The sequence below is a fragment of the Aquarana catesbeiana genome, linkage group LG12 (assembly GCF_042186555.1).
Source record: "Aquarana catesbeiana isolate 2022-GZ linkage group LG12, ASM4218655v1, whole genome shotgun sequence".
Taxonomy (NCBI): domain Eukaryota; kingdom Metazoa; phylum Chordata; class Amphibia; order Anura; family Ranidae; genus Aquarana; species Aquarana catesbeiana.
The window spans coordinates 29,336,554-29,357,525 of NC_133335.1; the positions used below are offsets into that span (position 1 = coordinate 29,336,554).

Genomic DNA, 20,972 nt, shown 5'->3' on the forward strand with positions numbered 1-20,972 from the left:
TGGCCCCCACTGGACTTAATGGTATGGAGTTTAGTGGGGGCCATCATTCCCTCACTCGACTTCATGCCTCTGAGGGGAAAACATTGGATCGCCTCCGCCACTACCAATGGCTCCGGTAAGCTGCGGAGATGACCGTGACGTGTCCTGAGGGCGGTGGGCACCTCTCCCGTCACCAATAAAAGTGATCTTGTGATGAATTCGCTGCAGAGACCACTTTTATCTGAACTTTTATCTGACCGCCTGCCTTTTTTTAAAATACCGGGGTTATGGCAGCTATCTGCTGCCATAACAACAGTATTCAACGTCAAAGTACCGACGTATAACGACGGTGGGCGGTCTGGAAGTGGTTAAGGTAAAACTGATCTTTAGTCAACTTCCTTCTGATTTCATGTTAATAAGGATTGCATGACTGTTGTATAACAGAGGTAACTCTACCACCACTTATATACCCCAACCTCTTAACCTTACCGTATTAATTGAGACCACACCAAGGTTGGAGTTAACAAGGCCGTAGCAGCCTAATTTATTTAAACAAATATATATATTCCAATTAACATAAAACATTGAAACATCTGTTAATCAACCCATCAATCTCCTAGCGTTGGTCTTTGCAGGAACTTCATAACCATCTGTGGAAAAACAATACTGCACTGCGGTACCTCTCCAAGTGTATTAATAGGCCTCAAGCCGACATGCTGGCTCAGAGACAACCACTAACCGCAGTGCCCCCATTAACACTTTCCAGCTAATCTCCATTAGCTGGAAACCACCATCAGGACCCATAGCAACGATAGTTCCTGAACTCTTCCTTCTGAAATATCTTCCTTCCCCTGCAAAGACCAACACCCGCCACTGCCACGACATTGCAGGATTCAACGAACCTGTCCGAAATGAAAAGCAAGAAATACAAAACAGCCAAAAACAATGAAACCAAAGGGAGGGTGGGCGGGAACTTTTCCCTAAACTGTGATGACTCATAGGGAGGGGCCTCCCTTTTATCTCCTCTCCAACCCCTCCCCCCAGCACCAACCTGATACACTCCCTCTCCTGATACTATTACCCTGTTTCCCCAGTCATGTAAGCCCTCCGCCTATGTCATTTAATTTGCTTTGCTCCGGGCTTTTCTTGACTGTTGTATAACAGAGGTAACTCTACCACCACTTATATACCCCAACCTCTTAACCTTACCGTATTAATTGAGACCACACCAAGGTTGGAGTTAACAAGGCCGTAGCAGCCTAATTTATTTAAACAAATATATATATTCCAATTAACATAAAACATTGAAACATCTGTTAATCAACCCATCAATCTCCTAGCGTTGGTCTTTGCAGGAACTTCATAACCATCTGTGGAAAAACAATACTGCACTGCGGTACCTCTCCAAGTGTATTAATAGGCCTCAAGCCGACATGCTGGCTCAGAGACAACCACTAACCGCAGTGCCCCCATTAACACTTTCCAGCTAATCTCCATTAGCTGGAAACCACCATCAGGACCCATAGCAACGATAGTTCCTGAACTCTTCCTTCTGAAATATCTTCCTTCCCCTGCAAAGACCAACACCCGCCACAGCACCCAAAGGAAACACCTTACCTATGGGTGCCCTTCCACACCCGAAGTGCTCTCTGAATACCCTCTTGTAATCCGAACACCCACATGTCAATACCCACCTCATGCAAATACACCCCATCTGCCCTCAGGTATCTCCCTTTCTCAAACTCCAATTCCACATGCCTAATAGCCAATCCCCCATGCCTAACCATGAACTTGCTCACATCCCTATTAATCTTTCTCCTGGCCCTACTAACCCTTTCCACCGACCTGGCCATCCGCCATGTTGTACGAGCCACCATGTCCGACCAAAACAATGACCATGCCAGGAAAATCCCTCAATAACCGCCGCACATCGAATTTGATGTCCCACGTAATGTCCAACATGGACCTCACCCCCAAACCGTTGCCGCCCACGTGCAAAAACGTCGGGCAGCCTGTCCCTTTTTTGCATACCGATGCACTTCAGTAACAATCCTACCCCATAACATCCCAGGGACTCCCAACCACGAATACAGCCTACCATCTATACAAACCCATATGCCTGCCTTCTTACCCAACATCACCCCTCCTGGCCCCCCAGAACACCTAGGAATGACCCATTATCCAGACTTTCCTGCCACCGATTCTGAAATTATAAGAAAGCAAACCCAACACCATGACCAAATAGTATTCCATACCACGCAGGGCCTAACATCAAACTCCTCCCCACCCTAATACTTCACAACCCAACCACAAGTTGAGGCCGAACTGCTGTCTGGGACCTCCTTGATTCCCACCACCCAATACGCTTTTACCGAATCCACATCCAGTCCACTTCTGGCTGCCTCCGTAGCAGCCCCTATCCAAAATGAATGAGAGGAAAACTCCTTCTCTACCCACCCCAATGCCCGTAAACATTTTCTTACAAAAAATCATCAACAATATGAAAGCGCGATACAGTAGATCCATCTACATGAGGCACAGCAGTGATCCTGGCACTGGAGCACCTGTACTGACCTCCCTTTTACCCATTTGATCGGTCTTCGATCTACGCAAAAATAAAGCCAACCCGTCATCTCCACATATAACCTCGTGACCCCCAATTCCCCCACGAACCTTTTTAAGGACTGACCAACTCCTCTATCCGAAACACCCTAAAGAACGCTAACAAAAAGGGCCACCTTGAACAAGATGGCCTGGTATTCAGATCAACACACTCCCCCAAATATGCTACCATACCCCGCATCATGACAAAGGTTACTGGTCTCCTGGCATCCCTGCGGGCCACCGATCGCCGGTAACTCTTAATCGCCCGTCTCACCCCAAAATCTTGTGTGAAATCAGGTTGACCTTGCAATTTGAATAGGAAAGCTAAACCAGCTAACTTCATATTCACAGCAGGAGTGGACACACCCTCTTCCCTATGCCTCACCTGAAATACAACACCAGTAAACGAACTGCCAGGCCAGCTGACCCTTCACCAGCCTTTTGAACGAACGCCAGCCCTTCCTTCCATCCCCTTCAGATCCCTGAACGAAGCACCCCACAATTTCACCGCCAGCCCCACCAGAAACAATTCCAGCAACACTAAATTCTTCCTAACTCCCGCTTCAAGCCATGACCACGGCCATGGTCCAGCACTCCACTGACCCTGGAATAAAAAACCCCAAAACCCGTAGAGCCAACAGTATCTGTAATAATTTCAAATGTCAAAATTGCTAACGGGCCCTAAAATCCATAGAGCCCGTCCGTGAAAGGATTCCCAAACAAAAAAGGTATGCCATACCCTCAAGTTCTCCCTGTGCGCTTTAACCAAGCGCACAATGCTCGTGGGAGACCTGATCCCGGCTGTACTTGCCAAAAACCAATGATAGAAAAACCCGCCCCCATTGGCCGAATGTGACATGCCAAATTCCGCTTACCCCCGAACGATTGCAGTACTCGCAGCTGACTTTGCGTAAACTAATCACACCTGCAATTTCTCCTTTTAAATTCGCCAGCTTATCTACCGTCAACCTGCGTTCCATTGCACCCGAGTCCAAGACAACGCCCAGGAACGTGATGACCACGCTTAAACCAATCACACCTGCAATATCCCCTTTTAAATTCCCAGCTTATCTACCGACAACCTGCGTTCCATTGCACCCGAGTCCAAGACAACGCCCAGGAACGTGATGACCGTGCTAGGCCCCCCCGTCTTCTCAGGTGCCACCGGAATTCCAAACCGGTCCGCTCTGTGTTCCCACGTAGCCAGGAGCCCCGCGCAGATTCTGGAAGAAGCTGGTACCATGCAAATGAAATCGTACAGGTAATGGATGATCGAATTCCCGCCCGACACATCCCTTACCACCCCTCCCACAACTGAGCTAAATTGCTCAAACAGTGCACAGGAATACATAGCAACACATCGGTGGGCATTGGACGACGCAAAATTACTCATTCCAATGACACCCCCAGCAACCGGAAGCTATCCGGGTGAACTGGGGGTAGCCGAAAAACTGATTCCACCTCCACCTTCGCCATCATTGCCCCCTTGCTGTAATGACGCACCCAACCCACCGTAGCAGCGAACGATGTACTACTCACCGAACATGTCTCCTGGTCAATGGCATCACTAACCGACCCCCTTTTGGAAAAGAAAGTGGTGAATCAACCTAAATTTGTTGGGCTCCTACTTTGGCACTACTCCAAAGAGGAAACTACCAAATCAGCGAAACAGTGCAGACGGAAAGGGGCCCTCCATGCGACCCCATGCAACTTCCCTACTAAGTTCCTCAGAAACTACATCTGGCTGTCGCATGGCCGATCACAAAGTGCAAGACACCGTGGAATCACCTCTAAAATACATGGAATCCTAACGCCAGCTGTGAAACCTGAATCCCGCAACTGAGCCACTTTCCAATCCGGATACCTACCGAGAAAACGGCCACATCCTTTTCACCATCACTGTGGTCCTCCCTCTTGTGTCCAGCCTCTCCAGCACGACCTATTCCTTGCTTGCAACCTCTGGACGACTGATGAGACCATCCACCCCTGAACACTAGTGCTTGTACCGGCACATCCCTCGGAACGTGCAGGTCCTAGCATTGTACTGCCAGCATACCCCTTTTTTGTTGCCGGCCGCCTGTCCCTGAGCCGAAAGTCCACCGGCCTCCCCTGAAAATTAACTGGTGCGGAGCCCACGCAGCCGTCCTCAAGCACAGTCACAGGCTGATGTCCTTATGGTCCCATCTCAACGCCGGCCAGATAACTCTCCACTGATGAAAATGCTCAACATACCTCAGCCACTCCGTGCCCCCATAAGCTTTATCCGCCTCCCCTATCAAATCCTAGTAACATAAGAGTGCCGAACAGTATTCGGGGTTCTTTTTCCCCACTCACCCTTGCACTGATGGTAAAACTCCTGTAGCCAGTTGGCAAATGTCGTCGGGATCAACCGGTATCCCCTCTACTCTCCGTCCTCCTTTGAATGATCCGGTTTAACCCTATCCAGGTTAAATTTTTGCTAACTGCAGCAGGGAAAAAATCTCCGCATACTCCCCCTACCACATCTTTTCTCATACTTCAGGCTTCAAGTGCGCACCCAATGGCCCCTCATAGTAAACATAGACCTCGCATTTTGCAGAACCAGCTAGTCTGATGACTTCCTGTCTGCCCGCAGCTTCCCCCGCCACCACCACCTTGGTCGTCCCCTGCGTAACCCCACCTGTGTTACCTGTGACGGGCATGTTGTCAAGGCCGGAACTACCGGAGCTACCGCACCCCCCAGCAAAATGGCTTGGCCGACTACTTTTGCTGGTGGGACCCAGGCTGACACCGGCCCAGCGGGGGCTCTAGCCGCATGCCCCAACTTTTGCATCAATTCCTATGTCCCATCAAGAAAACCCAGTAACCCCGCAGCCCCCCCCCAGCTGCCTCAGCCACCGCCGTCCTTCCCGCCGGACCCATCTGTCCTGCCCTCTTGCCCTATGCTAACAGACAATCCCTCATGATATAAGTGTAAAGGTGACTTACCGGGCTGCACAGGAGTTGCCCCATCAGCCGACCATCTGCTTTCCAACGACGTTGCACTGCACTGCTGGAGGGGGGAGCAGCCTCTTCTTCCGACTCCCAGTTCTCCTGCCGACCTCTGTCCAGACCCCTCTTCCTCTTCTGATGAGAGCCCGCCAGGCATAACAGCACCAGCTGCCGATGGTTCCGCTGACCTCCGAACCCCCCCGCATTGCGTACCCGCTCACCGGCTTCTGGACGGCCTTACCAGGACCAGTGTGTGGGGCCTCAGTCCTGCTGGCCTCCGCTTGCCTGGAAGTCCTCCCCGGCTGTCCCCCACTGCTCCTCCTAAGGTCCCTTGGCGGTGCATAAGATAGCCCGGGAACCCCTTCTGCTTTGTTCCTCAATGGTAGGCCTCAGGCCGACTGACGTAGCGCTAGGAGGCCTGTGCCCTCCTGTTTCCACCGCCTAGTAGGCCGCAATGCCGCCCCGGAGCTCCCAGACTGTCCTCCTGGTGACCTCCTGTGCTGGAGGGGAGACCGCACAGGACTCCCCCCATCCCGCGCTGTTGCCCACTAGGCCGGGGGTCCCGTCGGGAGTCCCTGACAGGGTACCCCCCGACTGACGCTGTGGCCTAGAGTGACGGTCCGGTGAGAAAATCGCTCCAGCGGCCTGGGCCTACACGCCCGATTGCCCTACCTCCCCCCTGTAATGTCACCTGCTGCTGTTCGTGTTAGAATAAGCCCCAAAGTGTCCTGCAGCCAACCAGAGACCCTGAAACGCTGCTTCCTCCCTGAGCTGGGCCAAGAGCTGCTCCACCTCTGACATGCTTCTGCTGAACTTTTCCCTAAACTGTGATGACTCATAGGGAGGGGCCTCCCTTTTATCTCCTCTCCAACCCCTCCCCCCAGCACCAACCTGATACACTCCCTCTCCTGATACTATTACCCTGTTTCCCCAGTCATGTAAGCCCTCCGCCTATGTCATTTAATTTGCTTTGCTCCGGGCTTTTCTATATGCACAGAAAGGTTCTGTTTGCATTGTCTGTACTGGATGACCTGCCCTATCAGACACCAACTGCCAGCAAGTACATCTTCCCTTGTGAAGTGATGGGCAGGTTCACGACTTTGAGCAGTTGTGGTATCCTGCTGGTTTACTGCAGAAGCATGATAGCTGTAGGTGCCTCCCACCGGACATCCACCAAGACTTGAGTTCTTGCCAAGATTGTCATGTTCACGATCTGGCTCAGGACACACATATAGGGGGAGCTGTGCATGGTAACCAATCGACCCCTAGGTTTTATTGTCAAAGCCTAATTGAACAAGCTGAAGCTAGAAGCTGATTGGTTACTATGCACAGCTGCATCAGATTCTGTGTGCACCAGCTTTAGTAAATCTCCCCCATACTGTCCTTTTGTCGCTAACTATGCATTATGCAGATAGATTTATTATTAGTTTCCATAAAAACCAGTTTGATTTTACCACTCATGCTCCCATTGTAATACTGAATACCTGAAAGAGAATATCTGATTGATAGGTATATCACTTTGTAAATTTGACCTAGTGCTACAGGGCTGGATAAAGAGGCAGATCTCATTGTATTGTTCAACCAGTTATAGACTGTTTTATGCTTCCATACTCAGCACTGTGTCCTGTAGTTTCTGCTATGTCCGTACCTCAGCTTATCAAATTCACAGGCAATCCTATCTTTGATGCCTAATTTCCTTAAGCCCCGTACACACGATCAGAATATCGTACAAAAAAAATACCACTTTCAAAGCGATCGTACTATAATCTGATCGTTAGTACACAGCTGTCGTCTGAAATTTTCCAAAGGGACGAACACAAAAAGTTTTCTCGTACAAATACCAGATCGTATTATTTTCGTTTAGTCAGTACAGTTTTCAGAAAATACAATACAAATACATTACATCACTTCTGAATTTTTATTCTGTCGTACGAGAATTTTCGTGCGTTAGTAACCTATTTGTTTTCGATGTGGAGACTAGCATGCAAAAAAAAAAATAAAATGACGATCATTCGTCCGATATTCTGATTGTGTGTATGAGGTTTTAAAAATGTCACTGCTTGAAAGGGAATTCTCAGGGCGCATTTCACCATTCATTCACTATTGATTCAGACAACAAAATTGTTGTTTCTGCTTTGTGTAGACACCACCCGCTAAGATATTGTCAACCCATTGTCTGCCATTATTACATGCTTGGGTGGGCTATTACCTTCTAAGAACCCATGCATTGTTATATAGGAGGGCTCTTCATATATAAATCTGTCAGGGTAATAATGTTTATTATGGGCTCTGAACTCTTAAAATCAGATCCATTATGTCGTTTCTTCAAAGGCTGTGAGGTCTGAACCCAGCCAAATGAACAGACCTTTAAAATGTCTATCTCCTCTTGTATTGGTAAAGTGAACCATAATTTACATCTGAATAAAAAAAGTAACATCAAGGAATCCCAGGGAAAAACCATAAGACTCGGTGTCACTATTCATGTTTTCTTCACACATTTCCTGTTGTAGGTGTAAACCAAACATTATGGGACGGCGATGTGAGAAATGCGCTCCTGGGTTTTATGGATACCCCAACTGCAGACCATGTGACTGCAACAGAGCCGGTACCGAAGACGGCATATGTGACTCTCTCACTGGGCAGTGCCTATGCAAGGTCAGCTCCTAAGAAAATATTGTGTTTACAAATGTATTTATTTTTTTGGCTAAGCCTGTGAAATGCATTGGGTTATTATTTATTATTATTATTATTCAGGCTCTATATAGCACCAACAGTTTACGCAGTGCTTTACAACATAAAAGCGAGACAATACAGTTACATACAAGCGGGTTAAGGGGGCCCTGCTCAGAAGAGCTTACGGTTAATCCTCTTGTTAGATTGATAAAGCTTTAAAAACTATCTTCTATATGATTTGTATTTAAGTCAGCAGTTCTTGTTCAGGGTGGTGGAGTAATTGTAGTGAAATAAATATTGATAGTTAAAAAAAAAAAATTACTGCAAACCTGCATAATGATATACACATATGGAAATATAATATAAATGTAAAAATGTGAACATTACCTCAAAAATTACCTTTAAGTATATACTGTATACACCTAATTGGTTCCAGTTTGCTGGTAAACAGCTGATGTTACAGGAAAAAAATGTTCTGACAAGTCATGTTTGGCTGAACAGATCTTCCACTGCATGTGTGTTCTCACAGGTGTGCGCAGCCTATTGCATTAGGGTGTGCACCCCTAAGCTTAAACACACATGCGTATGTGTGTGTATATATGTATATGACCCATTCAAGTGAATGGCAGCACTCTGCAAGCCCCTTGCAACTGCGTGCAGTGCAAAGTTTAAGGGGATAAAGCAGGCGGTGTGGACGCGATACGCCTCCTCGCCGCCTCTCTAATGCTCTCTGAAGAGTGATCTGAGCGTGAATCGCTCTTCAGAAATCAAAGCGTGTGTGAATGAGCCCCTACATATGCCTGCAGGTCTGTAGTGAAAGGCAGCTCAAACAAAACAAAACCTCATGCCTTTTACAATGCTGGACTACTGCTAAACAGTGACTGTGGTCCCTGTCACAGTCCTAGCAGAGGATCCCCCCTGTCCATCCCTATCGCAGTCCTAGCAGAGGATACCCCCGTCCGTCCCTATCACAGTCCTAGCAGAGGATCCCCCCTGTCCATCCCTATCACAGTCCTAGCAGAGGATCCCCCCCTGTCTATCCCTATCACAGTCCTAGCAGAGGATCCCCCCTGTCTGTCCCTATCACAGTCCTAGCAGAGGATCCCCCCTGTCCGTCCCTATCACAGTCCTAGCAGAGGATCCCCCGTCTGTCCTTATCACAGGATCCCTCCTGTCGGTCCCTAATCCAGTCCTCTCCCTGACCCCCTCCTGCCCCCTCCCCACCCCCCAATTGATGAAAGTTCCCGGTAGGAGGGAGGAGTAGTCGGGACTAAGGATGGCTGTGTGGCCTCCAGACGATGGAGTCGTCCAGATGCCAGAAAAGGGGGGGAGGGGGGGATGCGGGAGCTGTCCCTGGATCAGGTGCTGAAATTGTACGATCAGCCCATCAATGAGAGCAGACATGGGCTGTGTGTTACCAGTGTGCTTGGGGACTGTGCAAGGGAATGGCCCCCCCCCCCCCGACAACAATTATCCGGGACCCAGCCATCACCTGCACCAGGATGGCAAAGGGTTCCGCTAGAGAAAAAACCCTGGCAATTAGGGTTATTAGGGTGTGCCCAGGCACACTCGGCACACCTGGTGCGGATGCTTTTGTATGTTGTACTGTCAAGCAAAAAAATAATAAAAAATGAAGTAAAAACATTGAATACATTGTTAGCAGTCACAGTTATCTCATTACTGATCCAATAAATGCCTATGTTGCATCCATAAATTCTGACGTTGGGTAAATTCGCAAGTCAATATCAGTTTTGGGTGGATACTGGTAGATTTTGATCATATAGGATGTAAGGTCATCTGCCATTTATATAAGTGATTGATGTTGCTAACTAAAGCTTCTAACCGCATTTAGGAAAACGTGGAGGGTCCAAATTGTGACCGCTGCCGTCTGGGAACTTTCTATCTTGATGCACATAATCCGAAGGGTTGCACTCGCTGCTTCTGTTTTGGAGCCACAGATCGATGCCATACTTCATCCAAGTATCGTTCTCAGGTAAAACTGTCCTGTCTGCACAGTTCAACCACAGCAAGGAAGACCACTGTCCTATTTTCCATCTTTTATTTTTAATTCAATTAAGTTTACAAATACATTTAAATTAAAGGAACTGCATATAATGTTAAAGGTCAGCTGTGTGTGCTCTAACAACATCTTTAATTGATTTAGAAGGCTGACTGGTTCACACTGAAGTGTATCTAAAGCATTTTTTTTTTTTTTTACATGTTAGGTAAAGCGTTGAGGGATTAGAACCCATCTCTTTTTAATTTCTATGTGTGTCCCCACTAGGTAGATTCGCTCTCTTAAAGGCACTTGCACACAGCTGTAATTTACAACACATGGGAACACAGAGTAAAACACAGCTGTGGTTGTGGCACCTGGGAGCCTCAGCTGCAGCATATTTTTGCACATAGGAATGCATTACAGAAAACACCTATATATGTGTAACTGCTGTCACTGGTGTTTAGTCGCACACATATATAGGCACAATTTTCAAAATGTAAAGCTTTGCACACGGTTGCACAAGCAAATGGCGGTGGTTACATTTGTATAGGCGCATATAGTGTTTTCTGCATTGCATTCCTAAGGGCAAACGTATGCTGCAGCTGTGACCCCTGGACATTACGCCCATACGCTGTAAATTATGGCTGTGTGCAAGAGTCCTTAAGTGTCCTGGTGACAGGGCTGATTTTGGACATCTGGAGGCCTCGGCAGATATTAGAATGGGGCTGTAATTCTGTACAGGGACTGCTGACAGAAATCACGGAGCACCATACAGCCTACCTGACAGCCCCCCCCCCAGCGGGGAGGACATAGATTTATCGGTCCCTTTCTTTGCAGCCTCAGTTGCAAAGATAAATGAATTGGAAGCATTCTGAAGCTTCTTGCTCATTCACAAGCTGAAGCGTAGTAAACACAGTATACTACGCTTCAGTGATGAATGGACACATGAGTGTATGGTACCGATCACTCACTGTGTTCATTCAGGAAAGGATGGGGCCAATAAATTAAAAATTTACCTGCTCCTTTCCCCCCGCTCTCCATCCTGAAACATCCCCCAGTGAGCCCACAACAGCTGCCAGCAGGAGAGGAGGGAAGCTGGAAGCGATGCGGGGGAAAGGGGCACACAGGGGGACCCGGACAACAGGTGGAAGGAAGGCATATGCTAGAACCACTCCCCCTGCAGTGCAGCTGGCGGCGGAAGGCAGAAAGAGCATTGGTGTCTGCAAAAAGACAGTACAGGCGACCGTCTTGCTGAGCAGGTGCCTGGGCCCCTCGTTTGAACTGATGGGGCCCCTGGGCCCAGTACAGGAGGGCTTGCTGTACCTGCCTTATCAGCGACCCTGATTCTCTATAGTGTGATATAGGTGTCTCAACAGAACAAGGGGCCAAATGTGGGTATGTTTTTAAGAGGGGCAGCAAATGGTGCTAAATCTTTTCTCTATGGGCTAAGCACAGAACAAACCTCTCAAAGCAATACTATAACATCTGTTCTCATCAGCACAACACAGATAGATTTACCATAGACAGTAATGTATTGGATGACTAGGAAGTGGGGTGGATTACAAAAAGTAGTCTTCAGCACTCAGCAGTGTATGCTCCCTCATAATCAAAAGTATAGAACATCAGCTTACAATATAATTTGGTTAAGTAGGAGGTTGGGTCCTTAAGGCTAACTGTGTAAGGAAAACATACAAAGAGACCTGGGAAAAATTTGGGTAAAGAGCAAAGTGTGGCACGCACAGTTTGGTTGTGTCATGTGTAACGATAAAATCAGTTTAATAGGATATGATTAAATAGAGCCTAATGCCGCGTACACACGAGCGGACTTTACGGCAGACTTTGCCCGGCGGACTTTTCGACAGACTTTACGACGGACTTTCTGAATGAACGGACTTGCACACAATGCACCAAAGTCCGTCGAATTTGTACGCGATGACGTACGACCGGACTAAAACAAGGAAGTTCATAGCCAGTAGCTGCCCTAGCGTGGCTTTTTGTCCGTCGAACTAGCATACAGACGAGCGGACTTTTCGACCGGACTCGATTTCGACGGATTGATTTAAAACATTAAATCAGTTTTAAATCTAAGTCCGTCCAACTTTTGAGAAAACAAAGTCCGCTGGAGCCCACACACGATCGAATTGTCCGACCAAATCCCGTCCGCCGGGCAAAGTCTGCAGTAAAGTCCGCTCGTGTGTACGCGGCATAAGCCTTACTCTCTGTAGACCAGGCATTTAGTGAATGTACAAGGGGAGATCCTGATGTTCATGCACCTCTCCTCTCCCTTGTACATTCACAAAACATCTTATATTCTGTAAAAAGAACAAGGGAAGCAGAAAGTGGAGAGCAAGCAAAGCAATACTATCCTTCACTGTATGTGAGATAAAACTGTTGGGGATTATTGAAGCTAAGAGTTTTACCTAACGCAGCAGCCAACCCATCACTAGAGGTAATTTGTTTCTTCTTGGAGCTCCACTTTGGAGTGATTCTATAGCTCAGTTGCTCAGCAGTCGAGTTTGTACTGTACAGTGTTTCATCTCAATGACCAGTTTGATTGTTCTGCATTCACCTCTGTGGCTTAGCTACAAATTTCTGAAGGGGAGCAATTTATAGCAACAAATGCAATCGTAATAGTGTAGCATGAGTTTGCCTGTAGCTGCAATAAATCGCTTCATAGCGCCAAATCGCCAGCTGCTATAGTGATTACTTTGCATGCTACAAATCGCTGTTAATCACTGGAATGGGCAGTTTGTAGCAGCAATTAATTGCTGCTACAAACTGCTGCTGCTGCAATATCGCCATCTGACATGGCACTAAGAGTGGAAAGAAGACAATAGCTGAGGTGGGCTAGAGCTGAACAATGAGGCCTCAGGGGTGAATATAATGCAAGTTTCCACCTAAACCATTGTCCTCCACCTATGGCAGCAATCATAATTTTGATGGAAGTTTTCTCTAAGCATATGTATTTAGAAAATGTAAGGTTATATAGAGCTAATATAAGTCATATAAAATGTTATGTGCCCCCATGTTGACTAGCTTACTTGTGAATACAGTACCAGTGGTCTGTGTCTTTGAACATGAAGTTTAGCGGTTCTCTTACTTAAGCTGGAGACGCACTATACAACTTTTGTTGTTCAATTTCCTTTAGCTTTACCCTCAACTATGTACTGCATGGGCCTGCCTGATTGCATACAAATTGAAAGTGTTTAGGTTTGATCTCATATTTTATGGTTTTGGTAACTCTAAAGGAAAAATTCTAAAGAAAATCGTATAGTGTGTATCCAGCTTTACTTTCACGTCCAATGACTTGTTTGTCACGTTGATCTCCTTCAGTTTAGTGACATGCGGGGATGGGTTCTGGTTGGAGGAGATCGACAGGAAGTGGAGATCTTGGAAAGACCTGGTGAGGGCCTCGTTGAGGCAGATCTGAGAGATGTTCCTGATGTCTACCAGGAGTTCTACTGGCACGCTCCACGAAGCTACCTTGGAGACCGGGTGAGTTTTGGCCTTCTGCATCTTTGTTAGCTGAACTAATGACAACACAGTAAATTGTCTTGGATATTGCATGTCCTGAGAAACTTAAACAAGCCTACTAGTTTTAATCTGTAGACTAATGATCTTTGAATTTTAGAATAACTATTATGTGATAATTGGAGGTGATGAAAATGTGACTACTATACATGACTACATGGTAGTAAAAAATTATAAAGCTAATTACCTTGACAGCTTAGATCAGGGGTGTCCAACCTTTTCACCTTTCTGGGCCACATTGGAAAAAGAGGAATTGTCTTGCGCTACACATAAAATACACTAACAATCAGGATAGCTGATGAACTGGAAAAGTTGGGCAGATCGCAAGTTATCGATCGCTGATATAGATAATGTGCCTATCTGAGTAGGAAAAAAATAATTTTTTAATAAATATTTTTTATTAAAAGTAAAAGGGGCAACTAAAACCTAGTGCAATATTTGACACTGTTTTTGATAAACTAACACATCAATATCTGATTCAATGGATGTAGTAGCAATTCTCAATGAATTCTCAAGGTGCTCATCAGATTTTTAAATCCTAGTTTTGCCCTTCTCGTGCTTCATCTGTGAAAATAATTGCTCACAAATATAGGTGCTGCTGAAAATTGATGGCATGAATAGGGCGTGATTGTGAAGAGTGGGATATTTTTCTTTGGAAAGATAAATCGTACAAAAGTCCAGTAAAGAGACACTGTCAAATTTCTCTTTGGCCATATGTGTTTGCTAAGTGTAAACGCATTTTTTCAAAAAAATTCCCCCCCAAAAATTAACATTTTGTGTTGGAACCCATTCATGGCCACCTTGGGCCACATGTTGGACACCCCAGGTTTAGAGGATTTTTCCCCTCTGCTATTTGTGTTTAGCGCCATACTTCCCTTTTCCTTTGACCATACCTATACTATTCCCTTAGACAAGAAGCACCACTGATAATGTTTTGTGACCTCAGGTCCCTTCTTATGGTGGATTCTTGAAGTATGAGCTTAATTCTGAAGCTCTCAGAGGAGATTACCCCTACAATCCTGTGGAGCGAAGGCCGGACGTCATACTGAAGGTACAGATGACTCCCAAATTCCCAGAGGTGATATTGATTACAAAACAGCTGAATAGAACTGGATATTTGTTTTCTCCTTCTGCAGGGAAATCAGATGAGTATTGCATTCCTGGAGACAAAATACCCATTACCAGGAGAAAATCATGAAGGACAGATCCAAATCATTGAGGTGAGAATAGGACCTTTGTATTAGTTAACAAGCTAATTTATTCTAGACAGATCATGCAGCTTAAAACAAGGAGAACCTAAACTAGTCTGGGTGTATTAGGAGTCCCTAATGGATTGTATGCAACCCAAAGAAATGTTTAATTGTAATTTACATTAAGCTTGCTTAAGTACCTGAATCTGTCTTTATATCAGCCTCCTGTAACAGCAAATATTGGAGTAGGAGGGGGTCACTGTGAAACAATCAGGGTTGAATGGCTTTATAGGAACCTGCTAACGAGAGAGGAGAGCACAGGGCTGACTTATACATTGTGCTGACACTCCTGGAGATTGCAGCCCAGTAAATTGATATGTCAGGAGGCGCCTAGATGTCAGCTCTTACTGGGCACTTTAGTAGAACATGTCACTCTTCACTTTGTCAAGTGATGTCAGAATATTTCTCTTCTGCAGAGTAACTTCATCCATATTGGGACAAACAATCCTGTATCCCGCGAGGACATCATGATGGTTCTGGCCAACCTGGAGCAGCTGCAAATTCGAGCTTTAAACTCTCAGTCTTCTGCCATGGTGTCTCTGCGCCGAGTGGTTCTGGAAATCGGACAAAATGCTGGTACTGGAGTGAGGGCCAGCAATGTGGAGCTGTGTATGTGCCCAGCCAACTACCGCGGAGACTCCTGCCAGGTACACAACTCACCCAGCCATATGTGCTGCCTCATTTGTATTGGAAAAGCAACAACTGTAGACATTGCTACTAGTAATCTAATAGTTTAAGCTTTAACAAGTGTCTCAGCATGCATGAAGTGGCAGAAGTCTGTGCTGCCAGCATACTCTGACACAATGGGAGATTTGTGGACAAGATGATAAATCGTACATCCCACAGACTGCCAATTTTCATGCTGTCGTTGCCTGTAATAGAGCACCTTCCAGTATTGTTTTGCCTTGTACTGCATGCTGTAGGGCAGGCAGTTTAAGCAGAGCAGTAAATGGCATATTTCCTTAAGAATTTAGATTACTTAATACATTACTAATAAAAATGTTATCTCTCACACATCAGCCATAAATCAGCTTGGCTGGCTTCATGAGTGACTTTAGATTTAGAAACAGTCATTACTAAAGAATGCAAAGGGAGGCGTGTCCAATTACTAGCTAGCTGATATATTTGTAAAAACCTGGTGCAACTTATAGCAGGTGTATTTTCATATATTATCCAATAGCATTTACCCATGATAACCAAATAACCAAAATACTAAGTCAAGCTAGAACTAATCATCATTATATTGTTGTCCCCGGCAGGAATGCGCTCCTGGATTCTATAGAGACAAGGGTCTCTTCCTGGGTAAATGTGTTCCATGCAGCTGCAGTGGGCATTCTGATCAGTGCTTACCAGGAACTGGCGCTTGTGTGGTCAGTATAACCCCATATATCTAGAAGTGTGAAGGTCTTTGCGGGCCCTACCCCAGACATTTATTACTTAGCCTTCTCCTCCCTAGAAATGTCAACACAACACTGAAGGAGACCAGTGTGAGCGATGCAAAGATGGATTTGTGGCCAATGGGACCATTGGGGGGTCATTACAATGCGTGTCATGCCCCTGCCCTCTCTCTGTGCCCTCCAACAAGTAAGCATCTACTAATGTTACATTTTAAGTAGTCTGTGACTTTTTATCTTTTACACAATTGTAACCTCACATGGGTCAATTCTCTTGTAGTTTTGCCATTGGATGTGTGCAGAGAGGCTCAGCAACTCAGTGCCTCTGCAAACCAGGCTACGCTGGAGCCAGGTGTGAACGGTAAGTGGACACTAATGGATTTCTGTATCAGAATCATATTAAGACTTAGTTATTATTCAGTGTAGCAGCATATGAAAAGCTTTGAATGTTCAAAGTGTAGCAAAATCCATGCCAAAAATAAGTTTAGTTTACTGCAGTCAATTATTAATACTGATTGGTTGCCTTGGGTTTTGTGCTCTTTGGTGTGCTGAACTGGCCATCTTTGGTTACAGCAAATCTAGAGGTCTTGTCCCCAGAAGGTTGTTTTTGGATAATGGAGCATTTTTTACATTTATAAGACTGATACGTTAAACCCAGAGGTATCTCTCCATCAAACCTACAGCAATGTCATGGCTGTCTACAGCTTCCATGTCTGGATACATTTAAAATGTTCTTAACAAACCTTATTAGATTGTGTATTGTTATAGAAGAGTGACAGCTGTCATACCAACTGTTCCTCTGCTGGATAATTAGGGCTCCCAATGTACCAGTCATGTCTTTATGCATGACATATTTTATGATATAACAGCACTGCCAAATTATTCTTGTATACTGTATGTATAAGGATGCAAGTAAAAGATGTATATAGTACAATAAAAAGAGAGAAAATATCTCCCTAGTGAGACCCATAAGAAGACATAGAACATGGCCTGTAACAGTTTGTTCTGATGCAGCATGGAAGTAAATGGCACACTGGCCACTAGCTGGCCTACTTAAAAAGGGGTATCCGCATGGGTGCAGAAAAGAGTGGAGGTGTAGCCTGTGGCTCTTCGCAGCAAAGCAGTGATGAGAGAGGACACCCAATGTGCCACCGTTTTGAGCAAGATATTTCCACTTGCTTTGTTCACCCCAGGAACATTGCCTAGTTCTAGAGGGCTACTCAAGTGCAGGATTTATGACGTGTTTGCTTAATATTGCATATTTTTCTCTACGTAAATATCTGTGTTTTTCACCCAATAGCTGTTCCCCTGGTTTTTACGGGAACCCCTTGGTAATTGGAAGCACATGTTTGCCTTGTAATTGTAATGGAAACTCGGACTCCAATATGCTCTTTAGTGAGTGTGACCCTTTGTTCGGCACTTGCACCGGGTGCATGTTCAACACAGCTGGACATCACTGCGAAGTGTGCGCACCTGGGTTTTATGGGGATGCCATCGTCGCCAAGAACTGTACCAGTAAGTTTACAGAACCCACAGTTCTCACTTTTTGCTATTGCAGAGCCATTGTGTTCAAATTTGACCTAAGCCAGGGATGACACTTGTGCCTGGGAACTTGTCCTTTGCAATTTCCTCTTTACTGTTTTACATATCTGAATGTTGGTGGTTCAGAAATCAGTCACAGTTTAACCAGGGAGAAGACTGCAAAATTAAAATTGTAATTTATTATTATGCAAAATTATATATTAATGATATATAATGATATTTTCTCTAGTATTGCTTGTAGGAGGAACGTTTCAGTTCCCCCAGTATTTGAAAAAATGGCCTCTTCTATTAATAACCATTTCTCAGAACATCTTTATACCTTTTTTTTGTGTTTTTTTAGGATGTAGCTGCTCTACCTGTGGAACAGAAATGTGTGACCCAAGAACTGGACGATGTCACTGCAAACATGGAGTCACCGGATCTCTCTGTGATCGCTGCGAGGTACATACTACATGCCCAGGAGTCTTTATCCAATCTTGGGGCTGCTTTGTGTTATTCTTAAAGGGGAACTTCTGTCTGCTCACATAATTTGTAATAAAAACGTCTTTGCCATTCTGAAGCTTCCCTCCAACCACTTTGCATATTATTTCATATATACTGTGATCCTGTACTTGCCAAATATCCTGCAGAAATCTCCCTCCACTGAGTCTGGCTGCAGCCATTTTAACTGTGGGCAGCTGAAGCTGCTGCCTGTTCACTTCCTTGATTTACACAGACACATAGAGGCACCTCCCAGATAGCAAGTAATTGTGCTGCAAGTTTGAAAATGACTTGCTAAGCTATTGCTAGACTTGCCAGGCTAGAATTACCAAAAGTCCGCATTGCATGACTCCAGATCAACTTTCTTTGCAAAACATTCTACAAGTCTGCTGCAAGTTCTGGTTCAGTTATGTTGTGCAATAGTCATCCCACCACAGGAGTCACTGTGGCTGTATTTTCATGCTGTAAACTTGCAGAGCTCTTGCTGCAGACTCAGCACTGAAACTTTGCTCTTGCTAGAGACTTGCTATAGACAAATTTGCTGTAAACTAGAACTTGTGCTTTAAGTGCTCTGCAAGTGTACAACTTGGCAGTAAAAATGTTCAGCAAGTTAACAGACTTACAGTTCAAAACTGCCACATTTGTGGTAAGTTAACATTGCTATCTGGGCTCCAGCTCTGCAGCCCTGCAGCTCTTATTGGTCCTCTTATGACTCACCCCCCCCCCCCCTTCCTGGCAAACTCTCACAAGAGTGACAGAGAGAGCTGTGCATGATGTCATAAGCCAAGGCTAATGACCAGACAAGAAACAGGAAGTGGGCTGTATAAGGTATTTAGTGGCAGAGAAAAAATGTTTTACTATCCATAGTTAAAACAACAAGGACAGAAGATTTAATAGATGAAAAGTTGAAAAAATGACTGAAGGTCCACTTTAAGCAGTAGTAACTCTTTTCTCCCTTCTTCCAGGAGGGCTATTATGGGTATAGCAGTTGCTCTGGATGCCAGCGTTGCAGCTGTGGTTCCGGCTCTACCAGTTCAAGTTGTGATCCTCGCACTGGCCAGTGTCTCTGCCTTCCCGGTGTCACCGGTCCTCGCTGTGAGCAGTGTGCTCCAGGATACTGGGGTTTCAGGCCGAGTGGTTGCACAAGTAGGTACAAATGTGGGGTCTTATGAACCAGCTGTTCTATGTTCCTTATGAAATTCTCACTGTCAAAGAGGAATCCTGATCGCGTACAGTCTGTATTTCATGAAACGCCTTCTAGATTAGTAATAACTAGTAAAAGTTATTCATGCCGCTTGTTCTTCAGTTTAAGGGACAACTCCACTCAAACAGTCAATGGTTAAAAATGCACACCTATGTATTCCACCTATCCCAGCTGTGCTCAATGGCATGTAAATCTAAGTATTGTTACAAAGTTCTTCAGATTGTGCAGTTCTGCAGGCTCTGCTCCTGTCTGGTCTTTGAGCCAATCTTGCTGTAAGTCTTCCCCCTTTCACCCATCATCTATCTGGAGTCACTCCTCCTACAAGTCTGATTGCAACTTTTATCAGGTGTGCACTGACTCAAGATAAATATAGCTAAATACACTAGATGAATTGCAAAATTATTTTTCTACATTTTAAATAACCACTTTCATATTTTTGCCCAGCGTTCTTCTTTAGTCAACTGCCCCCTGGAAACATTTCAACTGCATTTCATTATTAAATCTAACCCTCCTCCCATATGGTTCCCTGAGCATTTGGTTTATATTGCTGTTGGCTCTTCTTGGTGATGCTTGTGGAAGCAGCTCGGCAGCTGTCATGTTTAATATGCTGCATTACCGACTCCCTTTATACTTCATCGGAGGTTTCCTTCTATTATGTCATTAAATTATAGTGAATATTAGTATTGATTTCTGAGAGCAATAGCCATTCTAATGCTTGGTGCTAAATCTGAATATGGCTGGAGACCTGAAAACACCTGGGCCATCTGCTCTAATTATAGGTATTACTTTTACAGTAGACAGATTGTGCGGGATTCCATGAAATTTATTTTATTCTATTACAGAGTGTCACTGTAAAGGGGGCTCATGTGACCCGCGGACTGGTGAGTGTCAATGCAGTGACGGGTTAACGGGAAAGCAGTGCGACAAGTGCAGCCGCCAGTACGAGATTCCTGTCAGCCATGGGCCAGAAGTCCTGAAATGTGAACGTAAGTATTATTTAGATTCCCTAGTATTTGTATTTATTTAAGATCGGAACAATGTGCGTTTAACTTTAAAATACGATCAGTCACCAATGAACTCAAAGGCCCAATATGTTTATTTCCTATGTCTACAAAGTGCCAACATATTCTGCAGTGGCTTACAGCACGCATGGACATTCACAATACTCTCTGCACTGAAGGGGCTTACAATCTAATGCCTGCACCACAGTCATACATACACAGACTTTAGGTCAGTTATTCCAATGTCCTGCACACACGGTCGGACTTTCCGACGGAATATGTGCAATCGGAGCTTGTTGTCGGAAATTCCGACCCTGTGGGGGCTCCATCGGACTTTTTCCATCG

At 45.3% G+C, this 20,972-nt stretch overlaps 1 protein-coding gene across 5 annotated transcripts in view; it reads left to right on the plus strand.

Annotated features, from left to right (window-relative positions):
* The window catches only part of LAMA5 (laminin subunit alpha 5), a 221,665-nt gene that overhangs the window by 138,359 nt on the left and 62,334 nt on the right, over nt 1–20,972 (plus strand). For all 5 annotated transcript variants that reach the window (XR_012236861.1, XM_073607510.1, XM_073607511.1 and 2 more), the window contains exons 36-48: nt 8,064–8,208; nt 10,079–10,219; nt 13,559–13,720; nt 14,703–14,807; nt 14,893–14,976; nt 15,423–15,653; nt 16,266–16,376; nt 16,463–16,590; nt 16,681–16,761; nt 17,701–17,915; nt 18,283–18,383; nt 19,388–19,568; nt 20,469–20,612. Coding sequence is in view for 4 of the 5 variants with exons in the window: in XM_073607510.1 (XP_073463611.1) it covers nt 8,064–8,208; nt 10,079–10,219; nt 13,559–13,720; nt 14,703–14,807; nt 14,893–14,976; nt 15,423–15,653; nt 16,266–16,376; nt 16,463–16,590; nt 16,681–16,761; nt 17,701–17,915; nt 18,283–18,383; nt 19,388–19,568; nt 20,469–20,612 (1,829 nt within the window). In the remaining variant the exon portion in view is untranslated. The remainder of the gene's footprint in view (nt 1–8,063; nt 8,209–10,078; nt 10,220–13,558; nt 13,721–14,702; nt 14,808–14,892; nt 14,977–15,422; nt 15,654–16,265; nt 16,377–16,462; nt 16,591–16,680; nt 16,762–17,700; nt 17,916–18,282; nt 18,384–19,387; nt 19,569–20,468; nt 20,613–20,972) is intronic.